This window comes from Pecten maximus, chromosome 8 (genome assembly GCF_902652985.1).
Source record: "Pecten maximus chromosome 8, xPecMax1.1, whole genome shotgun sequence".
NCBI classification, from domain to species: Eukaryota; Metazoa; Mollusca; class Bivalvia; order Pectinida; family Pectinidae; genus Pecten; species Pecten maximus.
In genome coordinates this window covers 2,542,367-2,556,974 of record NC_047022.1, presented here as the reverse complement: position 1 = coordinate 2,556,974, position 14,608 = coordinate 2,542,367, and the positions used below count along the sequence as shown (strand labels likewise).

At 38.0% G+C, this 14,608-nt stretch overlaps 1 protein-coding gene across 3 annotated transcripts in view; it reads right to left on the bottom strand.

Moving 5' to 3' along the window:
* Positions 1-402: 402 nt before the first annotated feature.
* Positions 403-14,608, bottom strand: part of LOC117332408 (cartilage matrix protein-like) — an 83,307-nt gene continuing 69,101 nt past the window's right edge. For all 3 annotated transcript variants that reach the window (XM_033891293.1, XM_033891292.1, XM_033891294.1), the window contains 5 exons: positions 14,328-14,462; positions 5,937-5,984; positions 5,141-5,575; positions 2,911-3,093; positions 403-2,624 (listed from right to left, as the gene is read on the bottom strand). In XM_033891293.1, coding sequence (XP_033747184.1) covers positions 2,912-3,093; positions 5,141-5,575; positions 5,937-5,984; positions 14,328-14,462 — 800 coding nt within the window. In that variant the 3' untranslated portion in view covers positions 403-2,624; position 2,911. The remainder of the gene's footprint in view (positions 2,625-2,910; positions 3,094-5,140; positions 5,576-5,936; positions 5,985-14,327; positions 14,463-14,608) is intronic.

Below are 14,608 nucleotides of genomic sequence, written 5' to 3'. Positions count from 1 at the left end.
TGATCGTAACTGTTTATTCGCATACATGATTTTGAACAGAATACATCTTACTTTTGAAACATTTCAGACGATATTAGTGGATTAAATGTTTCACGGTTACTTTGGTTTGGTACTTTACTATTGCGGAACTAAAGAAAGGAATGTTTGTCCACTAACAATTAACAACATCAGGTCACAGAGCCTTAACACTTCCTTTGCTACTCCTTCAACATCTGTCTGGTTATAGACGATACTTTAAATCTAACTAAACATCGAAAAACGGAGGATAAAGTACCTGCAACATTTATAAAGAAACTCCCGTTAAAGACCAGGAATTTCGGAATAGCCATGGTGTTCTGCTTCAATGACTACACACCTCATTGAACTCAGAAACAGATTCTATAAAATAAAACAAAATAGGTATGCTACAGAATGCTGCTGCATTTTATTAAATGACATTTACAAAATATAATGATACTCATTTAACGACATGTTAAGTAAACGATGAATTAATAAGTAATATATATAATACACATTGTTAGCAAATGTCTTTGATCACCAATCAGGCATTGTCCAAAAAAAATACTAATTTAAAACAATAGTCTATTTTTAGCCGTTCATGCTACATAAATAAAAAATACCTTTTCTTGAAATTGATATTAATTTTTATGATTTTTTATTATTTTGTTTTTAAATAATGTCCATTTTAACCAGATTTCTCAATGGAAACTTGAATATATTTTCTGACAATTGCTATTGAATCTAAATGCATGGTTGAAAAACAAAGACTTCATACAAACGATATATACATGTACAATTATACAATCATTTATAATGTATGGCTATATACTATACAATGATTGTATATCTATCAACGGGACTGTGTTTTCATCATACTGAACACAACTAACATATTGAAAGGCATTGTTGATCATTTACTTCTATCAATTTTATGGAATGTTTTCATTAAAATTATAAAAAATAACAATGTTTAATTTTTTGAGTCATTGAAAATATAAATCAGATACCATCTGAACCAGTAACCGGTTAGCACATCGTGGTTATGTGTTTCTACAGACCGTGTAAATACGGACAATAAGCGCTTGTTTACATTCTTGTGTTGACAATGAAAATTTATCACACAAAAGCAATAAGAGAAACAGTATTCTTTGTTATTACTTGTCAACTATACCGGATACTTATATTGAAAACAATTCCTTTTGTCATAACTAAGGATGTTATGTGGTACACTGGATTCAACGCCGAAATTAATGAATATTACATAAAATGTAAATCTTAAAGAAAATGCGTAAAGTTATGTATATATCAGTATCCTTAAAGACGTCAAATATCTCCGTGTCTTCCAGGCCACTTTAGCAGTAACGTATTATAAATAATGTACCTGCGAAACAAAGATAGGTTACAGTAATTTGTTCCCTTAACGTGTAGATATATCGGACCTACAGATTGTATATTGTGTCCATCATAAAGAGAAAGTATTAAATGTCGATATTTAAAAAAAAAAGGCTAGTTTTGTGGTAATCTGACGATGCAAACTATATCTAATAAGCTATTAACTTTCTTGAATTATATTTTTTTTCTTGGTCAAGTCTACATGCGAGTCGTTTATTAGAATATTACTGTATTTCGTTGTGGACACCCTGGACATCCTAACTTGATATTTCTCACACCAAAAATCCTATTCATTTTCCCCTTAAGAAATAACCTTGGCTGAAAGGTAAGTAAAATCGCTTTACAGTTTCCTTAGATAGGCCATATTTTGATATATTTAATCATTGTTTAGTACTGAGCAGTCAAACGTGATGTTGAACAAACACTTGATTTATTTTCGATCAAAAACTAATCTATTGCTTTATTTAAAATTTCGTTTGTGTCCCAACGATTGCCCTCTCACTATTGGTTAATTTAACAGGTTTCCATAGCTACTTTTGTAAAAACGCTAAATAACAAGCGAAATAGCATTCAATAAGAGGTAGAGTATTGGATCTGAGCTAGACTGATGTCATTTTTTGAAACACAAATTGTTTTGCTGATTACCCGACAGGAATACGTGTCAGCGGCAAACTGGATTCAGGAAACACAGATGTAACACAGACATCAAAAACATCCATACAACCAAAAAAAAAAAAAAAAAAAAAAACGTTAAATGACAATTTCTTACTGAGTCAAAGTGGTACAAAGCTAAGTCTAATATACAAACGATTTCTTACGCTTCATAAACATATGTTTATTAATATAGTCTATACTGGAATGTAACCGATGTGTGGAATGTACTATGCTGATACATAAGATAAATACAAAATAATACAATTTTAAAAACCTATATCTCTAGATATTATCCATCTCCATAGCTCAAATCATTTCCTAAGTATTTAATATTATACAGACGCCGAAATTTAAAAACAAAATGATTTTTTTTATCTAAACACTTCGCGTTAAGTCCATTTACATGTGTTTGTTACTCATTACAAAACATTTTTATGTTTTTTGTGCAAAATGGTTTATCAATCTGGCCATTAAATATGACTGCTTAAAATATTTGCATTGCTTTGGTTCATATATTTTACTAGTACAATCAGTTGTCCCGCCTACTTGCGCTGGTCAAACTGCTATCTGCCGTTTTACTGTGAAATGAAAAATGAATTCAAATTAGTTATTTTGATAATAGATAAAAACAATAATGACATAAGTGGTACATCAAACATCCAAGCAACCAATTTGTAATTTGGACGCATTCAGACGTCATCAAGTCTATGGATAAACACTTCAATCAATGCTTTATTTCATCATTAGCTGATAATGTCAAGCGTGTTAAAATGGAGAACAGGGAATTATATTTTGACGGAGGGAATCCCTGACTTTAATCCTATAACTACTGTTTTACAGACTACCTAGGTCATTACGTCATACCTTAGACTCGTGGCCCTAACCGGAAGCGGTCCAGAGGGATACTGTTTCGGTCGTTTCCACACACACGAGACGCCAGCTGTATGCGGATGTTCTGAAGTGCGTTGAGATCGTCCACCATGAACACGTTATCTGATTCGGACGCCATCATTCGTAATTCGGACTGATCAATAGCTTCACCGACACCTGCGAGGATTAATTAACACATTAATTAGTCACATGTCAATGTAATTAGTGTCAATAACGTAAGATATGATGTAGATAAGGATTACCGTAAATACCAATGTAGATTAGGATTACTATAGATACCAATGTAGATTAGGATTACCGTGAATACTAATGTAGATTAGGATTACCGTAAATACCAATGTAGATTAGGATTACCATCAATACCAACGTAGATTAGGATTACTATAGATACCAATGTAGATTAGGATTACCATAAATACCAATGTAGATTAGGATTACCATAAATACCAATGTAGATTAGGATTACCGTAAATACCAATGTAGATTAGGATTACCATCAATACCAACGTAGATTAGGATTACTATAGATACCAATGTAGATTAGGATTACCATAAATACCAATGTAGATTAGGATTACCATAAATACCAATGTAGATTAGGATTACCGTAAATACTAATGTAGATTAGGATTACCGTAAATACCAATGTAGATTAGGATTACCATCAATACCAACGTAGATAAGGATTACCGTAAATACCAATGTAGATTAGGATTACCGTGAATACCAATGTAGATTAGGATTACCGTAAATACCAATGTAGATTAGGATTACCGTAAATACCAATGTAGATAAGGATTACCATAAATACCAATGTAGATTAGGATTACCATAAATACCAATGTAGATTGGGATTATCATCAATACCAATGTAGATAAGGATTACCGTAAATACCAATGTAGATTAGGATTATCGTAAATACCAATGTAGATTAGGATTACCGTAAATACCAATGTAGATAAGGATTACCATAAATACCAATGTAGATTAGGATTACTATAAATACCAATGTAGATTGGGATTATCATCAATACCAATGTAGATAAGGATTACTATAGATACCAATGTAGATTAGGATTACCATAAATACCAATGTAGATTAGGATTACCATAAATACCAATGTAGATTAGGATTACCGTAAATACCAATGTAGATTAGGATTACCGTAAATACCAATGTAGATTAGGATTACCATCAATACCAACGTAGATTAGGATTACTATAGATACCAATGTAGATTAGGATTACCATAAATACCAATGTAGATTAGGATTACCATAAATACCAATGTAGATTAGGATTACCATAAATACCAATGTAGATTAGGATTACCGTAAATACCAATGTAGATTAGGATTACCGTAAATACCAATGTAGATTAGGATTACCATAGATACCAATGTAGATTAGGATTACCATAGATACCAATGTAGATTAGGATTACCATCAATACCAATGTAGATTAGGATTACTATAGATACCAATGTAGATTAGGATTACCGTAAATACCAATGTAGATTAGGATTACTATAGATACTTTAGCGTGATGATTCCAGTGCGAAAAGCGTTGAATTAAGATTGTCGCTAAAATATGTACATCTACAGTATTCAAGACGTCTGTGGCATAATAAATATAAGGCTTTGTGAACATCTGAAAAGTTAACGTTGTGTTCATAGTTTAACTGGGCATGTTTCATAAAACGATTCAATTCATCTAACAATAACTTCGTGTTACCTCTACACTGGCTCTCTGTCTCTAGAATATTAAAATATAAAACTGACCTTTATGTTTTGGTCACTTGGATATGTAAACTAGGTGTGTGTGTGTGTGTGTGTGTGTGGGGGGGGGGGGGGGGGGGGGGGGGGGGGGTAATGTAGTATTAAAATTTAGTGGAGCAGTTCTAACAAAAAAAACTTAGGGGCTGGTGGCCCAGTCTATGTTACCCCTAGCTATGACTTATGACTTACCTTCGCGACCTGACAAGTCGACATATTTGTAATAAGCATGTCTATAACATATACACGTGATAAAAAAGAACTGAGAAGATGGCAGTGAAATGATAGTGAGAAACAGATGGATCTGTCGTACTAACACTATAATCCCATTTCTATCCTACATCTGAGGGACGCAAAAGTCTGTACCTCCAACTCACACCTTATCAACATAACAATCAACTTCACGTAACATTTTCTAAGCTTACCAATGGCGAAGACAGTAGCAGACATCCTGTGTAGCCTAGCAGTCTGATCGGCGAGAGAATATGGATCAGTTGATTTACCATCCGTTACAATGATGACAACCTTCATGACCCCCGGGCGAGCCCCGCTCTGGATTCTTAGGACGTCGTCTACCAGAGTCTTGATGGCTCTGTCGGTGTACGTGTTACCATAGGTGTATTTAACACCGAGTAGACCCTGCTCGACACCAAATCTGGAATTGTACCGGTTAAGGGGGAACTCGACCTTCGGATCGTCACTAAATGTCATCACAGCAACTTGGGCGGAGCCGGAATCGATGTCAATTTCATCGAGGAAGTCGTTAACGAAAACCAGCTCCTTGTTGAAATTTGTTTGAGTTTGAAGACTGGTGGACTTGTCCAGGAGGAAGACCACGTCAAGGTCTCGGTATCGGCAATCTATAAACACCAACAATCAGACACGCTTTGTAAGGAAGATAAAAACTTACAGATTTATATCACCAGACAAAAACAAAAACAAAAACAAAAAACAAAAACAAAAACTTCTCCGTAACAAGATAATAAGATCTTTAGATGTCACTAAAATACATTTAACGATTGATTAGATAATTATTAAACATTTGATTCAAAATCACAGTTCTATAAACACTATTTTCTTATATCGCGTTTTAATATTTTTGTCCCAAAACCAAGAGCTTATTTGGCAGAGTTGTCCTTTCTTTTGATATCACCGTTACATTGTTTTGTAATATGATAATATGTGTATATATATATATATGTAGTAAACATTTAACTCTACCTTTGATTGGAGCTGGCGTAGGTCGCGGGGTTGGTCTAGGAGTGACGGCTGGAATGATAAAGGTAACGAATAAAAATATTATCAACTGCATTACTAAGTTTTATTACAGTTATAAACTAAATCAATATTGAATATTTAACATATACTCACATGTATCAACAAACAAATATGTTTATTGATCGCCTTAAAAAGCTGTTATATCAAAATGCGTGGCCTACCTTATCTTATCAAAATCATAGTAGATAGACTTCTATCTTAGCAATATGGTGACAGAACCTTTATTGACATTTCGGAATATTTTCGGATGGACGCGCGCAGTGGTTTTTATATGTGGGAGAAAATGGATGGAACCGACACAGACATCAATGTGACTCCTGATCATACCTGATCATACCTAATCATACCTAATCATACCTGATCATACCTAATCATACCTGATCGTACCTGATCATACCTGATCATACCTGCCTGGGTCATTGAAGAGCTAAATCTTCATTTTCAAATAAAGTCAGATTTATATGATGATAGAGTCAACATGCATTCAAGAAAATGTGATGTGTTGACATAACAAAAATGGAATCGAAATTAGAGGAAGAATTATTTTACCATTAGATACATATTGGTATGATCTCGCTCACAGTGGTAGACACATATTGGTATGTTCTCACTCACAGCGGTAGACACATATTAGTATGTTCTCACAGCGGTAGACACATATTGGTATGTTCTCACAGCGGTAGATACATATTGGTATGTTCTCACTCACAGCGGTAGATACATATTGGTATGTTCTCACTCACAGCGGTAGATACATATTGGTATGTTCTCACTCACAGTGGTAGACACATATTGGTATGTTCTCACAGCGGTAGACACATATTAGTATGTTCTCACAGTGGTAGATACATATTGGTATGTTCTCACAGCGGTAGACACATATTGGTATGTTCTCACTCACAGTGGTAGATACATATTGGTATGTTCTCACAGCGGTAGACACATATTGGTATGTTCTCACTCACAGTGGTAGATACATATTGGTATGTTCTCACAGCGGTAGATACATATTGGTATGTTCTCACAGCGGTAGACACATATTGGTATGTTCTCACAGAGGTAGATACATATTGGTATGTTCTCACAGCGGTAGATACATATTGGTATGTTCTCGCTCACAGCGGTAGACACATATTGGTATGTTCTCACTCACAGTGGTAGACACATATTGGTATGTTCTCACAGCGGTAGACACATATTGGTATGTTCTCACAGCGGTAGACACATATTGGTATGTTCTCACTCACAGTGGTAGACACATATTGGTATGTTCTCACAGTGGTAGATACATATTGGTATGTTCTCACAGCGGTAGACACATATTGGTATGATCTCGCTCACAGCGGTAGATACATATTGGTATGTTCTCACAGCGGTAGACACATATTGGTATGTTCTCACAGCGGTAGACACATATTGGTATGTTCTCACTCACAGTGGTAGACACATATTGGTATGTTCTCACAGAGGTAGATACATATTGGTATGATCTCGCTCACAGCGGTAGACACATATTGGTATCGCTCACAGCGGTAGATACATATTGGTATGTTCTCACAGCGGTAGATACATCTTGGTATGTTCTCACAGCGGTAGACACATATTGGTATGTTCTCGCTCACAGCGGTAGATACACATTGGTATGTTCTCACAGCGGTAGATACATATTGGTATGATCTCACAGCGGTAGATACATATTGGTATGTTCTCACAGCGGTAGATACATATTGGTATGTTCTCACAGCGGTAGACACATATTGGTATGTTCTCACTCACAGCGGTAGATACATATTGGTATGTTCTCACAGTGGTAGACACATATTGGTATGATCTCGCTCACAGCGGTAGATACATATTGGTATGTTCTCGCTCACAGTGGTAGATACATATTGGTATGTTCTCGCTCACAGTGGTAGACACATATTGGTATGATCTCGCTCACAGCGGTAGATACATATTGGTATGTTCTCACTCACAGCGGTAGATACATATTGGTATGTTCTCACAGTGGTAGACACATATTGGTATGTTCTCACAGCGGTAGATACATATTGGTATGTTCTCACAGCGGTAGATACATATTGGTATGTTCTCACAGCGGTAGATACATATTGGTATGTTCTCGCTCACAGCGGTAGATACATATTGGTATGTTCTCACAGTGGTAGATACATATTGGTATGTTCTCACAGTGGTAGATGCATATTGGTATGTTCTCGCTCACAGCGGTAGACACATATTGGTATGTTATCGCTCACAGTGGTAGATACATATTGGTATGATCTCACTCACAGCGGTAAACACATATTGGTATGTTCTCACAGTGGTAGACACATATTGGTATGTTCTCGCTCACAGCGGTAGATACATATTGGTATGATCTCACAGTGGTAGATACATATTGGTATGTTCTCACAGCGGTAGATACATATTGGTATGATCTCACAGCGGTAGATACATATTGGTATGTTCTCGCTCACAGTGGTAGATACATATTGGTATGATCTCACAGTGGTAGATACATATTGGTATGTTCTCACAGCGGTAGATACATATTAGTATGTTCTCACAGCGGTAGATACATATTGGTATGTTCTCACAGCGGTAGATACATATTGGTATGTTCTCACAGTGGTAGATACATATTGGTATGTTCTCACAGCGGTAGACACATATTGGTATGTTCTCACAGTGGTAGACACATATTGGTATGTTCTCACAGTGGTAGATACATATTGGTATGTTCTCACAGTGGTAGATACATATTGGTATGTTCTCACAGCGGTAGACACATATTGGTATGTTCTCACAGCGGTAGATACATATTGGTATGTTCTCACTCACAGCGGTAGATACATAATGGTATGTTCTGACAGTGGTAGATACATATTGGTATGTTCTCACTCATAGTGGTAGATACATATTGGTATGTTCTCACAGCGGTAGATACATATTGGTATGTTCTCACAGCGGTAGATACATATTGGTATGTTCTCACTCACAGCGGTAGACACATATTGGTATGTTCTCACAGCGGTAGATACATATTGGTATGTTCTCACAGCGGTAGATACATATTGGTATGTTCTCGCTCACAGTGGTAGATACATATTGGTATGTTCTCACAGTGGTAGACACATATTGGTATGATCTCACAGTGGTAGATACATATTGGTATGTTCTCACAGCGGTAGACACATATTGGTATGTTCTCGCTCACAGTGGTAGATACATATTGGTATGTTCTCACAGCGGTAGATACATATTGGTATGTTCTCACAGCGGTAGATACGTATTGGTATGTTCTCACAGCGGTAGACACATATTGGTATGTTCTCACAGCGGTAGACACATATTGGTATGTTCTCGCTCACAGCGGTAGATACATATTGGTATGTTCTCGCTCACAGCGGTAGATACATATTGGTATGTTCTCGCTCACAGCGGTAGATACATATTGGTATGTTCTCGCTCACAGCGGTAGATACATATTGGTATGTTCTCGCTCACAGCGGTAGATACATATTGGTATGTTCTCACAGTGGTAGATACATATTGGTATGTTCTCACAGTGGTAGATGCATATTGGTATGTTCTCGCTCACAGCGGTAGACACATATTGGTATGTTATCGCTCACAGTGGTAGATACATATTGGTATGATCTCACTCACAGCGGTAGACACATATTGGTATGTTCCACAGTGGTAGACACATATTGGTATGTTCTCGCTCACAGCGGTAGACACATATTGGTATGTTCTCACAGCGGTAGATACATATTGGTATGTTCTCGCTCACAGTGGTAGATACATATTGGTATGATCTCACAGTGGTAGATACATATTGGTATGTTCTCACAGCGGTAGATACATATTGGTATGATCTCACAGTGGTAGACACATATTGGTATGTTCTCACAGTGGTAGACACATATTGGTATGTTCTCACAGCGGTAGATACATATTGGTATGTTCTCACAGTGGTAGATACATATTGGTATGTTCTCACAGCGGTAGACACATATTGGTATGTTCTCACAGTGGTAGATACATATTGGTATGTTCTCACAGTGGTAGATACATATTGGTATGTTCTCACAGTGGTAGATACATATTGGTATGATCTCACAGCGGTAGATACATATTGGTATGTTCTCGCTCACAGCGGTTGATACATATTGGTATGTTCTCACAGCGGTAGATACATATTGGTATGTTCTCACAGCGGTAGATACATATTGGTATGATTTCACAGCGGTAGATACATATTGGTATGATCTCACAGCGGTAGACACATATTGGTATGTTCTCACTCACAGTGGTAGACACATATTGGTATGTTCTCACAGTGGTAGATACATATTGGTATGTTCTCACAGTGGTAGATACATATTGGTATGATCTCACTCACAGCGGTAGACACATATTGGTATGTTCTCACAGTGGTAGATACATATTGGTATGCCCTCTCTCACAGCGGTAGACACATATTGGTATCACTCACAGTGGTAGATACATATTGGTATGTTCTCACAGCGGTAGATACATATTGGTATGTTCTCACAGCGGTAGACACATATTGGTATGTTCTCACAGCGGTAGATACATATTGGTATGTTCTCGCTCATAGCGGTAGACACATATTGGTATCACTCACAGTGGTAGATACATATTGGTATGTTCTCACAGCGGTAGATACATATTGGTATGTTCTCACAGCGGTAGACACATATTGGTATCACTCACAGTGGTAGATACATATTGGTATGCCCTCTCTCACAGCGGTAGACACATATTGGTATGTTCTCACAGCGGTAGATACATATTGGTATGTTCTCGCTCATAGCGGTAGACACATATTGGTATCACTCACAGTGGTAGATACATATTGGTATGTTCTCACAGCGGTAGATACATATTGGTATGTTCTCACAGCGGTAGACACATATTGGTATGTTCTCACAGCGGTAGATACATATTGGTATGTTCTCGCTCATAGCGGTAGACACATATTGGTATCACTCACAGTGGTAGATACATATTGGTATGTTCTCACAGCGGTAGATACATATTGGTATGTTCTCGCTCATAGCGGTAGACACATATTGGTATCGCTCACAGTGGTAGACACATATTGGTATGTTCTCACAGTGGTAGATACATATTGGTATGATCTCACAGTGGTAGACACATATTGGTATGATCTCACAGCGGTAGATACATATTGGTATGTTCTCACAGCGGTAGATACATATTGGTATGATCTCACAGTGGTAGATACATATTGGTATGTTCTCACAGCGGTAGACACATATTGGTATGTTCTCACAGCGGTAGATACATATTGGTATGATCTCGCTCACAGTGGTAGATACATATTGGTATGTTCTCACAGCGGTAGATACATATTGGTATGATCTCACAGCGGTAGACACATATTGGTATGTTCTCACAGTGGTAGATACATATTGGTATGTTCTCGCTCACAGCGGTAGATACATATTGGTATGATCTCACAGCGGTAGACACAAATTGGTATGTTCTCGCTCACAGTGGTAGACACATATTGGTATGTTCTCACAGCGGTAGACACATATTGGTATGATTTCACAGCGGTAGATACATATTGGTATGATCTCACAGCGGTAGATACATAGTGGTATATTCTCGCTCACAGCGGTAGACACATATTGGTATGTTCTCACAGCGGTAGATACATATTGGTATGTTCTCACAGCGGTAGACACATATTGGTATCACTCACAGTGGTAGACACATATTGGTATGATCTCGCTCACAGTGGTAGATACTATAAGACTCTATCATATGTGGTCATGTAGGATAGGGATATTCCACCCGAGGGGTTACAAAATGTGGTAAATCCCGAGGCTCCGCCGAGGGTTTTACCACATTTTGTGACCCAGAGGGTGAAATATCCCTATCCTACATGAACCACATATGATTGAGTATTTTTCTCTCATTCCCCAACCTAAAATATGCAAAAATAGGCACTTTCTGTCGATAGCTTTCTCAGATAGACGCCATTTTTTCTCAATCCAAACTTTTTTTCTACTGCATATAATAAAATAATATCAAATAAAGCTTAAAGAAACCAGAATATTGTTCTTACGTCACATTACCTTTAAAAACAAACGGAAATGGAAACCAAATTCGGCAAAATCACCCACCTCTTAATTTTTACCAATCATTTCACTACTATGGCAAGTGGGAACCAACCTATTCGAAACTGTTACCATAATACACGTACTTACATACATGTACACAGCCTGCTACAGGAACAACGGACTTTCGCCAAATTACCAATTCTACCCAATCCAGATGCTATTTATAGCAATCTTAGAGACAGCCTATATGGTACAATTGTATGTCTAAAAGTCTAAACAATAAGAAGAAACGGATGAAAACAAAACGTCCCCAATGTCGTTTTGGAGAAAATATTCACTAACATTTCTTTCAGGTATTAACAGTGAAACCTGGTTTTACCGACGACTGACTTTACTGACCACTGACTTTACCGACGACTGACTTTACCGACCACTGACTCTACCGACCACTGATTTACCGACGACTGACTTTACCGGTCAGTGACGTTACCGAGCACTGACTTTACCGACCACTGACTCTACCGACCACTGACTCTACCGACCACTGACTTTACCGATCAGTCTTTACCGACCACTGACTTTACCGACCACTGACTTTACCGGTCACTGACTTTACCGAGCACTGACTTTATACCGAGCACTGACTTTACCGACCACTGACTTTACCGACCACTGACTTTACCGACCACTGACTTTACCGGTCACTGACTTTACCGACCACTGACTTTATACCGACCACTGACTCTACCGACCACTGACTTTACCGGTCACTGACTTTACCGGTCACTGACTTTACCGGTCACTGACTTTACCGTCCACTGACTTTACCGACCACTGACTTTATAGACCACTGACTTTACCGGTCACTGACTTTACCGGTCACTGACTTTACCGACCACTGACTTTATAGACCACTGACTCTACCCACCACTGACCTTACCGACCACTGACTCAACCGACCACTGACTTTACCGACCACTGACTTTACCGACCACTGACTTTATAGACCACTGACTCTACCGACCACTGACTTTACCGGTCACTGACTTTACCGGTCACTGACTTTACCGACCACTGACTTTACCGTCCACTGACTTTACCGACCACTAACTTTACTGACCACTTACTTTACCGACCACTGACTTTACCGACCACTAACTTTACTGACCTCTGACTTTACCGACCACTACTTTACTGACCTCTGACTTTACTGACCACTACTTTACCGACCACTGACGTTACTGACCACTGACTTTACCGTCCACTGACTTTACCGACCACTAACTTTACTGACCACTGACTTTACCGTCCACTGACTTTACCGACCACTAACTTTACTGACCTCTGACTTTACCGACCACTACTTTACTGACCTCTGACTTTACTGACCACTACTTTACCGACCACTGACGTTACTGACCACTGATTTTACCGACCACTGACTTTACCGACCACTGACTATACCGGTAACTGACTTTACCGACCACTGACTTTACCGGTCACTGACTTTACCGGTCACTGTCTTTATAGACCACTGACTTTATACCGACCACTGACTTTACCGACCACTGACTTTATACCGACCACTGACTTTACCGACCACTGACTTTAACGACCACTGACTTTACCGACCACTGACTTTACCGACCACTGACTTTACCGGTCACTGACTTTACCGGTCACTGTCTTTATCGACCACTGACTGTACCGACCACTGACTTTACCGGTCACTGAATTTACCGACCACTGACTTTACCGGTCACTGCCTTTACCGACCACTGACTTTACCGACCACTGACTTTACCGACCACTGACTTTACCGACCACTGACTTTACCGGTCACTGACTTTACCGGTCACTGTCTTTACCGACCACTGACTTTACCGAACACTGACTTTACCGAACACTGTCTTTACCGAACACTGTATTTACCGAACACTGTTATACCCGACACATTGAATTGGTCCCATAGAGTGTCGGTAAAGTCCGTTTTCGGTGCATATACATTAAATCCTGCATGTTATTGATATTAGGATGTTTTGAAATAAGATTGGACATAGGCATGTAACCATATATATGTAGATGTGTATCTGTGATATCGAATTGCTACGCTCACTCACTCATCATTTGTAAGTAATTAAAGTGGACAACGCAAAAATGTTTTACCAAATTACTAATCTGACGCAAAACATTTTACTGTGGTACTTACGTCGGCAGAAACGTCCCGTGAAGAGTCCGGTGATTGAAGAAAGAGCTTGGACATCTTTGACCTCAAACACGTGTTTGGACGCTGGTTCGGATGCAATCATAGCTAGCTCGTCCTTGTTGAACGCGTCCCCAACACCTGGTATTGATATAATGTCAAACTATGTAAAATAACATCATTTCACAGTATTGTTTTTTATAATAAACAGTAGATATATCTTTGTTTATAATAAACAGTAGATATATCTTTTTATAATAAATAGTAGATATATCTTTTTTTATAAT